This window comes from Neopelma chrysocephalum, unplaced genomic scaffold, assembly GCF_003984885.1.
Source record: "Neopelma chrysocephalum unplaced genomic scaffold, ASM398488v2 Primary Assembly neopelma1_22b, whole genome shotgun sequence".
Lineage (NCBI taxonomy): Eukaryota > Metazoa > Chordata > Aves > Passeriformes > Pipridae > Neopelma > Neopelma chrysocephalum.
In genome coordinates this window covers 5,967,137-5,988,183 of record NW_020897690.1, presented here as the reverse complement: position 1 = coordinate 5,988,183, position 21,047 = coordinate 5,967,137, and the positions used below count along the sequence as shown (strand labels likewise).

The 21,047-nt window shown below is 38.3% G+C and overlaps 1 protein-coding gene across 6 annotated transcripts in view; it reads right to left on the bottom strand.

The window, feature by feature from the left end:
- The window catches only part of CARMIL1 (capping protein regulator and myosin 1 linker 1), a 194,559-nt gene that overhangs the window by 48,950 nt on the left and 124,562 nt on the right, over positions 1–21,047 (bottom strand). For all 6 annotated transcript variants that reach the window (XM_027678778.1, XM_027678811.1, XM_027678794.1 and 3 more), the window contains 6 exons: positions 17,747–17,919; positions 15,370–15,438; positions 9,633–9,726; positions 7,374–7,472; positions 4,794–4,922; positions 4,401–4,532 (listed from right to left, as the gene is read on the bottom strand). In XM_027678778.1, the coding sequence (XP_027534579.1) occupies positions 4,401–4,532; positions 4,794–4,922; positions 7,374–7,472; positions 9,633–9,726; positions 15,370–15,438; positions 17,747–17,919 (696 nt within the window). The remainder of the gene's footprint in view (positions 1–4,400; positions 4,533–4,793; positions 4,923–7,373; positions 7,473–9,632; positions 9,727–15,369; positions 15,439–17,746; positions 17,920–21,047) is intronic.

The following is a 21,047-nucleotide window of genomic DNA, read 5'->3' as shown; positions in this document are numbered from 1 at the left end:
TTCTTTTCGAAACCCCAGCTATGACTAGAAGGCTCAAGAGCCCTCACTACAGGCATGGGTGAGGGCTCACAGTGCCTCACATAATCATCCATCTATAAACTTGTGTCATGAAAAGTGCAGGAAAGCTCTAATGTCCACATGCAGGGATCAGGATGAGTCATAGAACCAGTACTAGTGTCCTTTGTCACTGAAATATTTTTCCTCTAATTGTTTTCTATTTTCATATCCAAAAAGGTTAGGATACCCGTGGTCCTACACAGAAGGTATAAAATAATAAGCTGGTCATCTAGAAAAACAATTTTAAATTCATATGGTTTTACTACATGATGATATGCACCCTGTGTACAATAAAACACATTCATTTATAAACACAAAGCACTGTCTTCTGATAAGACTGGAAACTGTTGTTTGTTCAAATTCTCTCCTATATCCACCTTACTTCATCCCCAGTCCCAGCAATGCAGGAAATCTATTTTAGGTATCTTCAGAAGGCTGTTCAACCACCAATTAATTTCCCACCAAATAACTTGTTTCAGAGATTGCAAAAGGCCCAAGCTCATCAGCACAAGATTTGAAAACAAACTCTCCACGTCCATTCCCAGCATGAAGTACTACTTAGAAAGACCAGTAAGGAGGTGTTTTTCTCCAGCAGCTGGTCTTGTTGCCCAGTGAAGCAGCTGTCATGCTGCTGCACTCCAGTGACTGTGAGGTCTCCTCAGCCTACAGTGCTTCTACTGCATATACAAATGCATTGTCCTTGGTTCGTGCTTCAGTGTAAGTGCAAGACTCATTTTACCCCAACTTTGAATCCTCCAAACAAGTGGGACAAGCAGCAACTATTAGCAGACATCAGATTTTTCACCATATGCCATACCACATGAAGTTTTCAAGCAGTTTTTTTAAATCCAAAAGAAGGTGGAAAGACAAAAGGAACAGGACAGGCGCCAGTTTACCAACATGGGCCAACATGTCTCCAGTAAGACTGGAGGTTGATAACCAAACAGAAAAAGGTACTTACCAAAAAAAAAAGGAAAGAAAATAACAGTTTCATTGGAATGGTGTATTAGGTAAGCCTAGGTTTAACCCAGGTACTTGTAAATATTGTACAAAAATAATGAATTGCACCCTTGAAAACTCTACCAGACCTCCTTTTTCTTCTCAATCTCACACAGAGGTAAGTGACCTCAGGTTCAACTCCATTGTAGCAGAGCTTTCTTCTCTTTTCATAGCCCTACTACATAATTATGCCCTACATAATTGGCAATTTTCACATATAGATATTGAGCAAGAAACAAAAACACCATTACTGCATAATAATTTCAATGATTCAAAGCAGCATCTTTCAGTCTATAACTCTTACAGACTGAAAAAAATAGACTGCTCTTTTAAGCCTAGATTCATGAGGACAACAAAGCAACATGAAGCAGCCACAGCGTACAGGGAAGTCTGATCTTTACAGCATTTGATTTACAGTTATAAGGGACAACTGTCACTATGGAGCTTGTTTCTGGGTTCCCAAGCTCTCTGCACTTTAAGCCTCCCGTACTCCCCTCCTTCAATACCCCAGAGATTTTGGGACAGTATGACTAAGGAAGAGCCCTTCAAGCCCCTGCAGACATATTCACATGGAGAATAAAGAACTTAAATGGCAGAGACAACTGAGCCAGGTACACTACTAACGAGAGTTCCTGACACATCCATTTTTTATCATGGCGTTTATTCTCTGGGTGCAAATGTGTATTCTATCTTGAAAAAATTTCACAGCCCCTCAAGAGTTACCAATGTATCCCAATCATAAAAGTGACAAAGACCTGCTATGTTGAATTACAGCTGCAGTCTTTCAAAATGGATCACGCGAAGAAATGCTGTGTGAAGGTGTCAGCGGGCAGTAGAAGGAAAAACTGAAGACTATTCCTGAAAATCTCAGAATTAATTTTTACTCAAAAAACCTCAGGGAATGTGCAATTTAAGTCAAATAGAGTTTGGATCCCATTTTAATTGCACAACTGAACATAATTTCTTCAGTGGTGGATTTCAGCAGTTAATTTCACATGACTGTTACTGTATCTACAGAAACCTTTCCTTGTCTTCTAACTCTATCCCAAAACCTGTCACTGATGGAAACACATCAACCAATATTGACTGTGCAGGGGCACACATTTCAGTCACAAGACTACACGTGCCAGTCACCAGGCGTGCAGAAAGAAAAGAAAAAGGTACTGCGCACAGCTAAAGAATCTTAATATTCAGGAGGCAGATACAGTGAGAACAAAAGGATGGGAGCATGATGATATCAAAAGAAAAAATGAAACAGGTGATGAAGCTAAAAAATGCTTTGCACTAGAACAGAATTTAGGGATAATATTTCAAGCACTCTTGACCTTACAAAACAAGCATCTTTTTCCTAGGCTCCACTTCTCTTGATTATTTTTCCTTGGGCCTTTGCTGACTGAATAAAGCCTCTCTGGGTTCTGTGTGTCCACAGTGACACCAGCAGGAGATGAAAAATGCATACAATGCTATAATTTCTCCTTTGGTCAACTCAACTCATTCCGAGATACTGCTTTTCCTTACTCTAACCTCTTACTTCCACCTCTTCCCTTCTTTCAGTTAAAAACAAAAATAAAAAATCTCATATTTGCCTGAAGAATGTTCATTGGCTTTACACAACTTCCAAACTTTTTTTAGAATCAGGCTGTGGTTGCTATGGAAGCTAAAAATCAAAAACTCAATTCACATTACACAGGATGTTTTTCTGCCAACAATTACAAAAACAACTGTCCTTATATGACCTCCCTTGTCTATCTTTACAAAAAATAAACTGCTTATTATGTTTTGAATTGATGTAAACAATTGGCAAAAAAAAATCCTAATCCATGTTCAACATTTTCTCCTGCATGCAAAGTACACCACCACAGAACTTAAAGGGAAATCTTTCAGTCTGAAGCGTAAAATTAATAAAAATGAGAGTTAAAATATACAAGGAGCAATACGACTTTATAGTTTCTTGTAAGCCACTTAAACTTGAATGCCAACACAAATTAAAAGTAAACATAGAAGTCAAAAGGAGTGAGCTGAAGTGCCTTTCATTGTAAATGTGTAAAAGTATAAATGGAAGACCCATGAACTCAATCTTACGCCAGGAACTATAAATAACATTCCAAATGCTGACATGGCTTATTTTTCTACATTTCTATAAGAGTATCCAAGATGAACTTATTTAAGTGCATGAGCCCAGCATGAAGGGCTGACCTAACTATTCCCATTCCAATAATAGCCTAGGAGTTCCACTGGGAAGAATCTTATGGATAAATCACTTTCATGGCTGCAGAAATCTTCACTTATTTCATATAATGGGGGAAGGGAGACACATACTAAAAATCAAGCACCATTTTCCTCATTAACTTTTTAATTTCAAAAAAGTAATTAGTAATACGGTATTATTATTGTTCTTCATTATATTCCCACTGACTAAAGCATTTCCATGTTGTTTCAACTGAAAGATCAAAGAATCTGAAAATGAAGGTTGAAAAGTTTAAATACAATTGAACACAGGCAAGGCAGCTTAGTCATAAACTAAGGTTGATCTGAGCTGCCCCAGAGTTATATTCTTAAATTCACCAGTTTCCATACAGATCCTAACTGTTGTTAAAATCTCCCCATTCTGTCTTCTTTCTGGACTGATAGCTCTGCACATGCTGTATGATGACTCTTCTTTGCTTGTTATACAGTAAGAGCTAATGTAACTGAAGGTTCAAGTTTCTGAGCAGGAGCTAGCTGAACACAGGTGAGAACAATTACAGATCAATGACATCTATTTCAAGAACTGAGGTTTGACAAGCAACTTGTGAAAAGACTTCCTGCAAAGCTGCCTGTACTAATTCTTTGGGCGCACTCAATACATACAAGTTACCCAAAACAAACAGTAACGTAGAAAATCTGCATGAGGTTCAAGTGGTCACTGGGGAAAAATTCTGCAATGGAGCCTACAGAAAAGCAGTTTTCACTCCAATGGGACACCTTAACTACTGAGCACTTTTCTCCAGTCTCAGGGCACGAGACTTCTTGGGGTGCTTGAGAGATGCCTTTATAAAGGGTTGAAGGAGCAATTGATTAGTCTTTGCCTTCTAGAAGATGAAATAAGATGATAATAAACAGTTTGTGCTCCTTCTGCCCACTGAAAACACTAAAGCAACTTTTCTTTTAATTCCAACTGAGCAAAAATCCAGATAATGCAGCCCAAAGTTATAAGAAACTAATAATGAAAAAACAGCTTACATACAAATCTACTAAGAAGTTAAAAAAAGAAAAAAAGTGTGGTACATTTGCATTTAGCAACAGAAAACCTCAGATTTAGTTATTACTGCATGTAACAGATGGTAATACATCTATCCACAGACCTTAAGTTGCTCATCCACTACTCTTGTGACTTCTCCAGCCATGGATTCAAGTGTCTCTTGGATTGGATTGGAGAGTGAACCATTTGCTCCTGCCCAAGAAGCTCCACCAAGGTGATACAGATTTGGTAAGAGCTGTAAGACAGGAAGAGTATCTTCAGAAAGCAGGCTCATCACTACCTGCTTTCAAATCAGGACAAATACGAGAAAACCTATTCGGTTAAATCAAAGTCTTTATAAATTAGAATTATCACATTAAATACTATCTATAGTTGATCATCTGAAAAAAATATCTTTTTGTGAAACACATTGTTATTTTAACTCCCCAAAAAGAGAAAAGCTGCAAACATACACAGAACTGCTCTCAGCATTACCAGTATGCTGGGAAAGGCTTACTGTTTTGGAGTTCTTAGCATCCCGCATAAGCCGTTCTGCAGATTTGACATCTTCCTGTACAGCATCCACGCCACAGTTTCTTAAAGAGTTGAGATGATCTTGCACTTTTACACATATCCTGTCAATCATCTATTTGAACAAAAGAAATACAAAAGATAAAACACCAGAATGTTGGTCAAACACAAACCTAATCCAGTCCGGGTAGAAAATCAACAGTAGCATGACGAGATTTGTAGTGACAATCTGGAAATGCATGATCAGAGCTTGGAGGAAGTACAATATCAGTGCAGAAAAGCACTACATCTCATAAAGACACACCTAAACATTGCAAAAATAAATAAAACTTTACCATTTGAAAAACTAAACAATTTGGAATATTTCCTCAACAGTTACCTCCAGGATAACTGCAAATAATCAAGTTATCCAGTTCAAGTTGCTCTGTTTTTTGGAGCAACTTAAATGCTGAAAATGTTGTTGATATACTTAATACTTAGGTCCAGAAATCACTGAACTGTTAAGAAATTCAGACAGTAAAAGAAAGCTCTGCCATTCAACAAACACTATCAGAGATTTTTCCCACCTAAGCAAAATGCAATCGCACAAGCTTCTGGAGTATTCTTTCAAAACAGAAATATTCCTAGTTGCAAGGGAATTAAAACTACCAAAGCAGAAGTTTCCATCATACCTTTCACAGTGGGATAAATTGAACTTAATTTGTATCTGCGACACAATTCATTCAACATGCTGAAAACACAGGGCAGGCGATATATCTGTATCCTTACAAGGCAAACCAATAAGAATGTCTGACATATAGTCAGTTTTGATTAAGATATATGAGGCAGGGAGATATAATAGTTAAAAGTCTTTATCAGCCCACACAGCATTTTAGAACTGGCTATTTGACATTTTGAAGTAATATCTGAGTGCATGTGTCATCATCATATAAAGACTACAGTTCTAGCATCTTGTATCATTAGCAACAAGAACTGAAATAATTTCACAGCATGCTCCTTTTTCTGCTCCACATGACTCCTTCTCTTCAAAGGGTTTTGGGTGGGCTTTTTTTGTACAAGTACAAAAAGCTAATTAATCATTAGACAGTGGAAAGTCTCATTGGGACATTTGGACTGAAAAAAAAATACACTCTGGGAATAATAATGCAATTCTACAATCCTAGATGGTCTTTTCCAGCTCTCTTTTAAAACTGTTTTTAAAATCCATCCTTACTGTACACAATTTAATGTAGAAATCTGTAACTTTACTTTCATCATGGCTAGGCTTCGCAAACGAAGATTTGGGAACTTTACTTTCAAAATAGCAATAAATTATATTTCCTGAAAACTGATGTGTGTGTGGTGTTGGAAGAAAGCACAATTAAAACCAACAAGCTATAAAAAGATCTAAATTTAATTCATATGGAGATTATTAACTTGGGAGAAAAAAGTGGCATTGGAAGAGATAAATTACTAGAATAAAACAAAGTGGTACTGCTCTCTTGCAGTTTTCAGTGCCTGTACATCTCCATGTACTGTTTTCTCTGTTGAGAGGTTAGAGTACAATTTTAGGTTCCAGTAATAAAACTCTGTCCCATTAAATTTAGTAGCACAGGTATAAAAAGGTCATTTGAAATTAAGATTTACCACAAAAAATGCAGAAAACAGAGAGAAATTCCATCGACTCAGCTGAAGAGCAAAACAGATATTCCTCTCCCATTTGCTGGAGTCTGCTATTTGCATGGGAACACAGCTGGTGCAAACAAACATATAAGGAAATTTAAAATAAAGGCTGTGACAAGTTTTATTCTTCTTACACCACCTTGTTTCTTTACTGGTGTAGTAGAGATGAAAACAGCCCTGAGGAGTTCTGGCAAGAAACACACTAGTACAGAGAGAATGACAGGCTACCACAGAAAACTCTTGCAGACCTCTCAAGGACAAAAAACCAGAACGACACGTGACATCTAGGAAACCTGGTAGTGGTTGACAAAACACAAAAGCTTCCCAGCTTTGAGAAATACTTTGGGCTCTGTTAGGCAGGAAGACTTTCCAGCTGCCCAGACTGTAAAGAGCACAGAAGACTTTTACTTTCCTTTGCTCCCTCCCTCTAAATAAGGCTTCCAGTTGGCACCACAGTTTTGAAGGAATAAGGCAGATGATGACTTACTCTCCAAGGTTGTTTGCTCTGGGGGTAGCTAAGGGCATGTTTACATGGTTGCTCAGTGCTAAGCAGAAAGACTGCAACTGGTTCAGACACCAGAACTGGCAAAGCCAAATCATGCTTTTCACGCTGATGAGAGCCTGTTGAAAAGTCAGACTCCTGAGCACCAGTGAACCAAACTATTCCTGGTCTCAACAGTAGTTCACTTAATAACAGCTCAAGTCTTTCTCTACACAGTACTACTATACATAAGACCTCCCTCTCACAAATGCTTTCTTTCCTTCCAAATAGACTATCACCAATAAAGTAAGATGTGCCTCATGGGTACTAATTAAGGTACTTGAACAGAATGAGGGAGAACTCTCTCCCCAGGCAGATTTTAGGTACTGCGAAGTTGAAGTCCAGTAAGGAAGAAGTTCTCACCTGCTGAGTGGTACTGGTGACAATGCCTTGCTGCAGCCGATATGCTTGCTCCTGTAGGTACTTCCTGGTCTCATGATTACGAAGCAAGTAGTTTTCTATCTAAAAAAACCAAAAAAAAGCCAGATTAGGAAACTGATGTGATTCTTCACATTGCAATTTGCTTTCAGTTTTGCTGCTGTATCAGAATTGGGTACTGACAAGAAAAACTGCTTAATTATTTATCACCTGCAAACCTTATTCTGTGTGTCTCAGTGCTTAATAATCACATTGACAAATATTCGTTCACTTACAGACAAGTTAAATATGGTTAAACACTGTGCTTTTGCCACTGTTTTCTGAAAGAGTCGTCTATTTTGAACAATTTAGTAAGTTACTCCGACAAAGGATTAGATTCTGGTTTGACAAGTACTTGAAGGGACTCTTATCTCTTAGATGTTGTAGAGACCATGATGACTCAAGACAGTCAATTCATTTCTTTTAGATGCACTCAGCCCACTGGAAAGATACATTTAAACATCAGTATGTCTGGAGAGAAAATAAACTATTTAGAAGTGCCTCACTTCAAAAGTTGCTTAAGGCTAAGCAGTACAGAAGTGCTCTTCAAAGGTAAACACCTACCATCACCAGCTTAATGGCACATACAGTAACCCACTAAGCTGACTTTATCAAACTTAGTCAAGTCAAAAAAACCTATTAGTAAACTGTTTAAGGTTCATCAAAGGTCTGAAAGGAAGAGAACAGAGGAGAAAAGGATGGGTAGAATGACCAGCAGATTGTGATGCAGACATTAATATGATGGTCATCTCTGAACCAGCAGCAGCAGCAAGAACTGGAACATTCTGACCAAAGCCCCACAGTAACACAGGGTTTATCCAGTTTGCCCAGACTAGGTAGGTAAAGTGTGCTGCAGAGATACTGGAGCTTGGGAGGTTAGCTGCTATGTCCATCTGGTGTTGGACCAATGCCAGGAGCATTCTCACTGTACTCAAGCTGTGGAGTGCTGAAGCTCACTGAAATGTCAGTCAGTTGGTTCAGTTGTACCTGCATCAGGCATGGCAGCTCAGTTCATGCAGACAGGCTTTCATTCCTATATGCATGGAATTAGCTCTGCTCACAGCACCACTCCTGAGACTGTTACTTTTTTTGGGAGAGTATGTCCTTGTGTTGTGCAAAGAAAGCCTGAGCCACACATGTTAAAACCAACTCAAGGCCTGACAGCTTTAGCACATTTAATATGAATAAAAGAAAATGCTCTTTGTAAGTAACACCTAATTAACACAGAGAATTTAAATCCCCATGGCCAGAAGCTTCACAATATTTTTTTCAGAAATGCACCTATCGCTCTAGATATGAACCTAGACAATTTTATTAAATGAGATGCAAGAATTACGTCCATCCCCTATGATTGAGATTTTTAAAAGCAGAATTTAGATCGTTTTCATGCATCAAAGAAAAAGGCGCTAACTACCAGTCCTTCTCCCTGTGAGAATCACTTTACTGAAAATAAGGATCATTTGCTTTTTAAATCACAGTTATCTGTAAGAGCTATTTATACAGTTTTTATGACCTTACCCTGGCTGAAGGTAAACTAGTCATTAAAGAGATGTAAATTGTATGCTTTCTGATTGAGCAGGAGGCTCATTTGGAGCTTGCTAGATTTACTGTATTAAAAGTCAGCTGGGAGCTTTATAACTCACGCAAGTGGAACAGCTACAGATACTGTCAACACCTTTTCATCCTAAAGAACATGCTGGTGCAGTTGCTTATTTAGGGCAACAGTGTGTGAGTTTTATACGTACAATATAAAACACAGGCAGTAAATGTTTTCATTCTCCCTCAAATTAAAGAGCATCCTTTGTCTTGTACAGAACTGACTGCACTTTTTATGCCAATATAAAAAAATGCGTACCAATAATTCTAAACATATGGAAACACACACAAGTACATATGTAGCAAACATGCAGTTTCTAACTTTCCCTTTCATAGTTAGGCACACAGCAATACGAGGTGTAGCTTGCACTTTTTAGTTAGGACTTTTTGACACTACACCCTTGCATTACATCAGTCTTCACTCCAACCATTCTGTGGAATAAAAAGCTCTTGCAGCACTTGATTACCAGGTATATGTCTATGCAAATCAAACAATCCATGAATCTAGCCTAGAATTCTTACTCAGCCAAGCATGAAGGTTCAGTCACTTAAAATCATTACTTTATTTTCGGTGATTTTATGTCTGTGTTTTGGTGGTATATGCAATACCTTTTGCAGCGCCTCTTCTGTTTTCTCAGGGTTTGTTTTGAGTGCTTGGGAGGCATCGTTCATCGGTATAGGCATGAATCTCAATGTATAATTCCTAAAGAAAATAAAATTTAATAGTGAAAGTTAATCTAATTACTGTATCTCATTATGAAGAATAACTTAGAAGGGAGAAATTAGGTGCATCTAGCCTGCTTGTGGAAGGTACTAAGAATGTATTTTTCACTTACAAACTGGAGGCAGGCATGCTCCTTTTTGCTGTTAATTCTTCCTTGCTACTAGACAGAGGGGCAGATTTTGAAAAGCAAAAAATGCAGTTACATGGTCAATGCCCAGTGGCTGCTGAATAAAGGCCTAGTTGTCTTCTGCACCTCTGTACACAAGGTTAGATTATTTTTCTCCTATAGCTAAACAGAACAGAGAGCATCAGTGCCTGCTGGTAACTTTATCAGATCTAAGACTAAATGGAAATATTCAGTAACAGACAGATAGCAACTAAGAGACTGAGCTTTGAAAATTTACTATTTAATAACTTCTTGTGTTTACAACAATTTGAAGACACTTGCTGAATTTTTAATAAAAGCTGACAAAATAAGCATAGCATCTCCACATTGTTTTATGCAGACAATTGCTCTCTGCATTTGACTTTTTTGTTTGCAAGATATTTCTGTAGTTTTGTCCATCTGCTGTAATATGAGAATAAAGATAAGGGGTCTTGAGTCAAAATTGCATTTAAACTCTGAGAACGTAAATTGTCTTGCATTTATTGTAGCAGTTACACCTGAGATGCTAAATGCAGTGGTATGTCCATACACCTTCAGATTTGAATAAATGAAGAGAAAAAAAAAAGGCAGGAAGTTCGTAAAACCTGGAAAAGAAATTTTTCCTTCCATTTTCCATAAATCTTTAATTTCCTGCAAATATCTTTCTCCTCCTTCAGCTGTCTGCAAATGTCCCCGTAATTGTCAGTTCCTATTCCATCAGAGCTACATAAATATGTTTGGAACCCTCTATTTCTGAGCATTTTAGAGTTGGCAATTTCAACTGAGTCACCACCATTCCTCACTAAGTGCAGTAACTCCACTAGCAGACACCTTAAATACTATGACACTCCAAGCTTCTTTCACTTCCTCTCCCACCAGTTGCTTGGCCACACGGAACACTACTTTGTGAAGGACAGTGGTCTTCTTAACTGCCAAACTTGCTGATTCCTTGTCGATACTACCCAAGATTTTATCTTAAGTGATAATGGAAGACTTCTATGTTTCTTTCCCAATGCAAACATGCGTACAGCTGTCAGTGGCAGACAGTTACTCATAATGACTCAGCAAGGGCCCTGTGATTTCAGTGTCCAACTTTCCACTGCATCACAGTCAGAAAATTAATTCGTCTCTCGAGTTGTCTTGCCCTTCAAAAGAACACTGCAAACTATACAGACTCTGTTATGTGTCCTCATGTAATACTAACCAGTGAATAACTGGCTGTCCATCACCATGGGGGAAACTTTAAAATGTCAAAGATACCGAGCTCCAAGACAGATAATAATTACATAACTCACTGATTGCCTGACTATTACCTGGCAGGTGGGGTATATTTATTTAGTTAAAAAGGAAAAAAAGGTAGATTTCTAAGGATCTCTACAGCTGTTTGACATTTAAAGCATCCCATTCATTGAAATCTATAATTGCCAGCTCTCATGCTAGTAATTATATGCTAAATTCAATTTAGTCAAAGGCTTAGTGCGCTCTCCCTCACACACATGGACACACATAGCAGAAGGGGAGAAGGGGGAAAGTGAAAGGTAAGGAGATTTCATGAAGGCACAATCACAGATGCAAAACTTTAGAAGACCGCTACCCTAAGGAAGAAAGGAAATCCTCTGTACTTGGTTTCCTTTCAAACAGACAGTAATTTTTCAAAATGCTATTTGATTTTCATCTAAGAATTAACCAGCTCTTAGGGGGAAAAAAATCAGGAATTTAAAGCTCGCCTTTCAACTTTGATCATCAGAGAAGTATTTATCTTCACACTTCATTTTTCTCTGTTTCCTTTGAAGTCTAAAATATTCCTCCATTCTTCTTAATATTAACACTCCACTTGTCCCTTGTAACAGAGTACATTTTGCTTCTAATTCAATAATCCTGTAATTTCATAACCACCAATACACTTGGTAAAATACCTATATTTAAAGGATGATAAATTTTAGAGAGCTGCTGAAAAGACTGGAAAGGATGTCCCAAAAACCTCTCCCTCTACGTACAACATGGGTGACAATGGTCCTACATTTCATCATATATTATTTCCCTTGTAGTAACTTCTGCTCCATTCATGACATACACTCCCTGCTGTGGTGGTGATTTTACTGCCTATTTAAAAAAAACCAGGAATAAGATAATCTTATTTGCAGGTCAGAGTGTGTGATTTTCATGTCACTGCTATGGGAAGAATTTGTAGGCTTCTAATAAACCCCAGCATTTTTCATCAGTTATTGAAATTTAAGCTATTTCTTCAGTCAGTCCATATAGAAAAAAAAAATCTTTTAGCAATGAACATGGGACAATACTATACAGTCCTATGACAAAGCGGGCTCTAGGCTGCAAAACACATGCTTATCTGTACATTAAAATTACAGAGACACAAGTCTCTGATTTTAATGGCCAGGCTGAATAGGATGCATTGTTCTCAAATGCTCCCCTGAACTGACACCTGTACTGGTGTGGCGGTTTGAAACTCCTAAGGATCCAATTTTTAAGTTCAAGCCCCCCTCCCACAGTCTGCCCCTGTGAGAGGGTTTAGTGATGGTATGGACTTGATATCTTTTTCACTTCATGTGGAGAGTTTTCAGACAAAACACAACCATTCGTTATTGAGGGAAGGGAAAAATATTTACAAAGGTTTATTTACTCACACCTCTCTCTCTCTCTCTCTCTCTCTATATATATATATATATTTACATTGAATTACATTCCTCTTTTCCTTCAATAAAAGTCCAAGAAGGAAAGAGAAAAGTCTTTCTGTCACTGCACAGGCCACAGTTCCTTCGTTTCAGTTTTTTGTGGCACTGGTTAGTGTCCTTCATTTTCCTGAGGCAGTAGATTTAAGTATGGCAGTCAGGATTTTGGTTCTTTGTGGAAATTTCAACCCCGAGCCCGAGCCTTCGGGGGATTTCCTTGTAGATCTTCACTCCTCTTGGGGTAGAACATTGAAGGCAGCTTTCAGTTCAGTCTTACCAATGCTCTTTTGCTCTGTCTCAGCTCGCCAGCATGATAGAAGCAGCAGCAGCAGCAGAGGGCACGGGCACCTCCTCCGCACTCTGTCCTGGCTCAGCTCTCTCAGGACAACTCCGGGCTTCTTGGCTCCTCTCTCTCTAGCTGCTGCTGCATTTTGGGACTCCCTAAAGGTTTGGAAGTCCACCTCTGCTCTTCAGCAGGTGTCTGGGTTTTGGGAAAGTAATACAGTCTTACCCCAAACCAGCTCTGTTGAGTTTTCCTCTGTTTCGTTGCCAGCTCTCCCTCCTGCAGGAACATCTCTGCGTCTTTCAGCCGGCTTCATGTTATCTTGTTGCTACTGGCTATCTTTTTGGCTTTCAGCCATCGCTGTCTCTGTTCAGGACTGCTCCGCTGCCGCTTTCAATGTTTTCTGCTGCTGCTGACAGTAAGGAAATTCTCCCACCTCTTGATTACGGGACCCGGTCCAGCTTTGACACTACACCGGGTCTCTCGTAGCCTCAGCTGGGGCTGGGGGCTCTTGGCCCCCAGAGGGGGCTCACTGGCCCCCTGCTTCCTCATGGTTCAGATCATGGCTACCAACCAACTAAAAAAAACTACCTCACCACCTTCTCTTCCGTTGCTGTGGGTATGTAATTTCTGTAGGGCGCATATGAACCTTTGATTGGTCTAGTATTATCAGTGGGGCAAACCATTACTGCCCCAGAGAAAAGGTTTTTCAAACCACCACAACTGGACTCTGCAGAAGAACCTCTCAGCATCTCCCATCAGCTGTCTGGGATCCCCTTGGGGCAAACTCTACCAACAGGCATGCTTCCAGAATTCCCTTGCAGGAATAACATTTTCACACAATTATAAACAGACAAAGAAAAGTTGGGAGAAGGGGACAGAAACAATATTCTGATTACTCTGGCCTGTTTTGAAGTCTGTTACAATCCCTCCCAATTCTCCTAAGCCTCCCTCCCATACTACTAAAGTCTAGCTTTCTTCTTATTTTTTGTGGTTTAGTATATGACTATTTTTCTTAAGTTCAAAATAACACATACAACACATATGCCCAAGCAACTTCAGTATATTTCATTCCAGTTTGAGCAACAATTCTTTCCTACAGAATATTGATGGTTTCAGGTATTTTTAGGAAACACAGGGTGAAGGATGTTCTCAAAATGTCTTCAAGATGGATTGTTTACAGCCTCATAGTTTTCAGCCAGTACTGACAGTCCCTCTCTCAAGTTTAAACCTTTGTTGCCTGTGGCTTAGTTTGTGATGTTATCAATGCTTCTGACAATTAAAAAATGTTTAAGGCAACATAAAATAACCTCAGCTTTGAAGTTAAGTAAATGAGATGCACCTCAACGAAGTTCACTGTAACACAATTATCTACAGCATTTTTTTAAGAACATTTGCTTTTGCCTTAGTATTTCCTCCTCTTTTCTAGTTACTCATCCAAACACTTCAGAACAGAAAAGTTGATGCTAAGCAGAAAAAAGTGTATTCCCTTTTCTACCAGACTTCCCCATGCTATTGCTCTCTAAAAGAGAAATGCCTGCAAGTTGACAAATAACCTTCGCAAATTATTATTCACTACTATCAATGGAATCACTGCAAGATGATTTGCTTAATTATACATCACTTATCTAATTTCCCACATCAGTGGAACTGAATTAATTTTGAAACCAAGGATATAAACTACAAGAGTTTCATAAAACTACTAACTTCATAAGCTCTAGCCTCATGACCCCTCCAAAGTTTAAGATGGTCCTTTAAGTAGTTATACAGTTTTACAAAATATCTTGTCTAAAAAGTAGGAATTGTAGGTTACCTTCACTTTCTAAAGAGAGCCATTGTTCCTATCTGATGGATTTAATGACATGAAACAACTTTAACTGCTGTTTAATTTAAATCCATATTTTTTCTCTCTTAAGAAAAGTAATAACATATAAAGAAACGTGATGGAGATGCAGAGAGATGAAAGCAATTTAGCATCCATCACTGGTAATGCCTGCATCTGTGAGTAAACTCATGGAAGCAAAATGACCCAGACCAGAGCAATTACAAAGAACAGTGCAATTCCTGAGATCATCACTATTAGTTTAAACTTCCTATGGGGAAGAAAAAAAGTCAGACCACAAAGGCACACTTCAGTAATTTTCTGTTATTATACACAGCTTCATTCACTGACTAGAATAGAATTTCTGCATGCTATCAACACAAGAGAACGAAGAAAAGGGAAAATATTACCAAATTCAGAATTCTAATGCTAACAGCAGAACTCAAGGGCCTTAATGCTGATAGCAAAGTATGGATGAAAGACCCACAGAGCCTTTTCCCATCCTTTTGAAGGATGTGAAAACATGAATTTTCCTTTAGATTAAACACCCTGACACTTAAAATTGAGAGCACTCAGCAGCTTCAAGATCATACTGACTGCAGTGAGAACTGCAGCTGCTCAGATCATTCAGGATGTAAGTCTTGGGCCCCTTCACGAGCCATTCAACTGCACGAGAACTTACTTTTCCAGTGCCACAGCTATGTCCTGGAAGCCCTGCGCAGTGATGTTATTCTTGTCCCATATTACAGTTCTGAGAAGTGGTGGGGAAAGGAAAGAAAAATAAAAGTTAAACGAAAATAAATCTATATTGAAACTTTGCATATTGAAATAATACAGTGCTGAATGTTCAAAATTGTATAGCAGAAGGCAACACTTTAAAAACCTGTCTTTAGTTATATTCTAAAACCTTGAAATGACTGAAGTTATGGACAAACATACTACGAAATTTACTTTCTCTTACTTTAAAAGGGACTCTACTATATTTTCCATCATTAACATAAAAACCTAACTTTTCTAAAATACAGCTAATAGAAAGATTTGGAGACGAATTCCAGCTTTTTCAAGTAACAGCATCAAAAACAAAGTTCAAATGTCTGCTTTGCAAGCTGGCAGCAAAAACCAAGACAACTGCAGCAAGTGAACAATCTCTACACAGGCTATATGTATTTAAAAAATCATGTTGATTTGTTGTCAAAATTTGCAGGCTATTACATATTCAACCCTGCACTAGGCTCATCATACAGTTCCTATGATTCCACATGCAACATGAGTAGCTGTCAATATAAACCATTAGGTTAGGTGCATAAATTGTAGCTCTTTTGAATACACAATAATGATATGAGTGATCAAACCTTGCCCCTCCTCCCCCAATTCAGACCACTCAAGCAGACTGCCTGGCAATTTGCAAAGACATGTTCAAAGATCTCATTAGTAGTCAGAAGAGATAGACAAGCGGATAAATCTTGCTTCTGGAAGAGTATCAGTTGTAGCTGTTTTGAAAAAAAAAAAAAGTCATAAAAACGAACAAAGATTTTGGTGCTTAAAAGATAAAAAAAAGAGATGGCAGGGTTTCACAAGTATTGACATCCTTCTGTTGTTGCACAGTAATCCCTCTGTTTTTTAGATGGAATGATGGAGGTAAGGAAGAGAGGAAGATAGATTCTACACCCACCCTACAAAGGTCATATGCTTAGGGTCAAATCTTGGATATTTCTGCTATTGGAAAATGTGTTTATTTTTCTACCTGGATGTCATTTCATAACATTTTTGGCAGAGCCAAAAAGTTACCATTGCATTATTCAGTTTGTAATCACACCACAGACTGTAGTGACATTATGGCAACTGTGACATTCAGTGTACTGTGAAACATTTCAGTCTGCCATCCTGAAATCCATCAAAGCTTTATTTCTTCAGATACTGTGGTCATTTCAGGTTAATACATTCAATAAAGCTAAGCCATCCCTCCACTGTTTTCTTGACATTTTTAAGATTCAGTTTGGGCATAGTGGCACAAAGACCAGGATCCCTGCCTCTGAACAAAATAGCCAAGACTGTTTTGGGGACTTTCTTACCCTCCAGGGATCAAATACTTGGAGACCAAGCACAAAGTGGTCTCTTTACACAGACAGTACACTGAGGACGGTTCATCTGCACAGTCTGACAAGAGGAGGAGTGAGGATTAGTTTCCTGATGAGGGTGACATATTTAGAGGTCCTCATCCAGATTCATGCTGATTAAGGGTTTTACTGTTTGCAAATCACATACTAGATAGAAAAAAAAAGCGATACTCTCAAGCCATCAGTGCCAGACGTGCTAAAAAGCAGTGAAGTTGTCAGGCGGATGGAGTTGCAGAGAAGAGATGCCAAGGTCCATCAACATGGTAGGCAGGGGAGAGAAGAAGGATGGATGGTCCGTGCTGCTACCCATTCTGAATTCCACATGCTCTAAGTTCTAAAACTGATACTCCAGAAGACAAAGAATAACTTAGTTCAGCTTCTTACCCAAGTATCAGAATTTTCTCTGCTGGAAAGGTCTCCAGTAAAAAAGAGAGAGGAGAAGAAGAGAAGAGTGGCTAAACACTGGATCAGGGTTCCCAGAGACACCATGGAATTTCTGTACTTGCAGATCTTCAAAACCTGCCTGGACAAGGCCCTGAGCAATCTCATATAGCTTTAAAGTTGGCCTGGCTTTGAGAAGGACATTGGATTAAATGACATCCAGAGCTCCATAACAATGTAGTTGTTTGTGGTCTTTTTTCTGTGATTCTAGGAAATTTAGAACCCTTTTGGTTCCAACAAGAGGTTTTTCTGTTTAAATTTAGAAAATGCTATTTTTTCCAGTTTCAGTTACGGAAATGTTTCTGTAAGGACAATTTGCTTCTCCTGGTTTTTTTGTTGCTGGGGTTAGTTTTTTTTAAGAAAAAAAAGGTGAGAATCCTTCCAGACACTATAAAGTGGCTGTATCTAGAAGGGTTCTGAAGAGAAACAGCTTGAGAATAAGCCAACAACCTCAGTATTATTAAGACATTCTACTGTTTACAGCAAATACACTTTCCTTACCTGAGCTTGGTGTTTATCTGTAGGGCTTTTGCCAACATCTTTGCTCCCATATCTCCCATGGCATTTCCACTAATATCCACTTTTGTAAGAGAAGTATTGCTGCCCAAGGCATTAATAATGATGGTGACCTCAGTCTTCAGCTTGGAATCTGCGAGGGACAATGACTGTAGAGGCTGTGGAGCATAGAAAAGGCACTGATAACAACAGCTGATAATACACTCATTCCTCAAACATCAACCAAAAGAAGTTACAAGTTCCCCAAACTCTTGGAGACAGCAGTAAGCATCAAAGTTATTTCTGTGTTTCCCGCAGACCCTGCAATACATGATAAATTGGGAGTCAATAATTTACAGCACAGGTGTCAAACACATACACACTCACAGATTAAACTGCAACACCCTGTGAAAAAAGTATTTTTAAGTGGCAGCACCTCCAACTTCCCAAGTCCTATTAAGTACAGAATACAGTGGGACCCTCAAAAGAGGCAAGACAACAACCACCAGCTTCACAAGACAACTTCTAGTCTCCAGTTGGTTTTGCTTAATCAGCATTAGAATTTTCAGCGAGAAATAAAAATTTCTACAACTCCCCTCCTCTCCCTCAGGCTGAGATTTACCCAAAGGAAAATTACCATCTGAGGCATTGTTAAAACAGACATTTTCTTTAAAGAGTTTCATTATTGTTACTTCAATTTTAGGAGTGATTCTGTTCCTTTAACAAAGGGTATGGACTTTTGGAGGAAAGAGACAGAAAACTGTAGCAGGTCTGAAATTCAAAACAGTAATGAGTACCTATTAAAATGAATAAGTCAATAGATATTATTCACAGTGGTATTCTGACATCTGCAACTGCAATATCTTTCAGTAAGTTTATTTTTTTTATGTAGCATATTAAGCTCAAACTACTTTATTTGGCTCCAGCAAGTCACACTCTAAGCCTTAAGAAAACCTCTTCTAAAAATGCCCATATTCCCTCCATTCTCAGTATCCCAATAGTCAACAGCAGGAGCTCAAGAACTACAGTCTGTCTATCCCCATGTCTTGCAGAGATATTACAGCTCCCAAAATTGTAATTTGTCTTTGGTGACATATGAGAACTCCACAAAATATTTCCCTTGCTCAAGTGTGAGTCCATGCAGAGGAGTGTATTGTCATCATACACCCACTTAAGCATGTACTGGAGGATGAACTTTAGGAGCCTAAAATCTCCAAACTGCCTGCATAGGAAAATCGACATCTCGCAACAATGAACCATGGCACCTACACTAGATGCTTAAGCTTAGATTAATTAAAATAAACCAATCGAATTGTGCACACCTTCCAGGGTCCATGGTGCTTGCATGGTACCTGCTATACAATGGGATTCTAGACTCCAGACACCACTGGATTTCAGTGATAACCAAAAAGCTTGCAACAATAAGAAATGCACTTATAAATGAGGAAAAGCATAAAAATTTGGAGGCACAGCAGGTTTATAATTAAAAAGTCTAACAATAACACAAGCCACATGCTGGCTTTATTTTAAATGGGAGTTATTAAATTACTATGCTAATGCCCTTAATCTATGTTTTCTAATTTTATTACGCTATGTACCCTAAAGAATATTAATACCACATTTAGAATGGCATTTAAGAGCTCTTGGCACAAGTTTGAGAAGACATTTTGCAACAGATTCACAAAAAAGCAGCACGATGCAGCACTGACAGAAATCAGCAATAAGCTTGTGAATGTGAAGTTTCTTCTGTTTCTCATGTGTCACTTCAGAATTGGGCATTCAAGTAAGTTAGCTGCAGGTGATCCCTCCTGCATACCAATTTTTCTAAACCTCAAATATCCTCCCAGGAAAGGATTTCTCACCTCTCCCATTCAACACTGACAAAACAGTATATAATTGAAAATGCTTCTGTACTGTGTTCTGCAAGGATTGACACCTTCACACCACCTAAATATTCATTAAATTATCTGACCATTACAGTAAAAAAACCCAGTCAAACAACAACAAATGAAAAAAACAAACAACAAAACAAAATTCCCCACAAATATGGGCAATACTCTAGATAGCCTACAAACACATTTCTTGTAACAACTTAATAGTTTAGCTAGATACTGAGAAAACAGAAGTCTAAGGAGCACTTCAGTGTCTCTGCTGCAGAAAATAAATACTTTGCCAATACAGAGAAGTCCCTTAACACAGTCTTTTTAAGGAAGAGGAATTCTCAAAGTAAAAAAAACAGAATTAGAAATTCTATGATTTTATTCATTGATTCTGCCATACTTCTGCTGGAATACATTTAAGAATTAAATCAAGCTTAGTTGGTTTTTCTTAAGTACAAAAATGCTGTAAAAACCCTCAAAAAGCAAATTCTGCAAAAAACACTGAGCTAACAAGTAAAGATATTCAGCACTCTAGTAATTCACTGCACCAATGCAGGAGTGATTATCACTTTGAGTAATGATACCACATACTTGCAGTGTAACATCAAATTTTGCAACAAGAAAAGAAATGACACAGTAAGAATACAATATTATAGTCTGCACAGTACAGCATCTACTTATGGAAAGAAGACATGAAAAGAACCCCAAAAATTAATCTAAATATTACATTCTTGTTTATATAAAACACCTGAGAAATTTTGCTGTGTAGGTTACTACTACTGCTTTTAAATTGTGTAGAATTATATTTGCGCATCGCTCTAGTTTTACAGTCGTAGAACCAAGCTACTGATTGTTCAAATGATTTTACTCATGACTCACACTAACACAGCAACAGAGCTATTTAAAGTGTGTATAAATACATGAAGATATATTTGGCAGATGACTATTTCAGATTAAAGCCTCTTACTTCAGCTTTCCATGCAGATAATGTGCAGTCCCTAAACTGTGCCAGCCTGCAGGCAACCCTGATCAAGCAGTGTGCTCTGGGCAACATCACACCCCGGTCTCCCCAGTTTCATCTTAACTTTTTAATGTCCCGTGGCAGTAAACTCATAGTAATGGTAGAACGAGGACCATCAGGTACAGCAAGGACAATTCCAGGTGGTTTTCTGCAACACCTTTTTCCCATAGTGCTGTAGCATCTGTCCTGAATTCTTTAGCTGCTAGGAGATGCTTCAGAGTGATTTTAGCATTTGATGAGACAAAAAGAAATAAGATTCCTTCCTTGAAGAGGATTAACAAGAGAAAAGAACATGAGGAAAGAAGAGACATGGTAACCCCAACAGGATCATATCCTATATCCCAAATGTTACTGCATGATGTGAGGGGAGATGGTTGAAGTACCTAAATAAAATAACTTTTTGGCA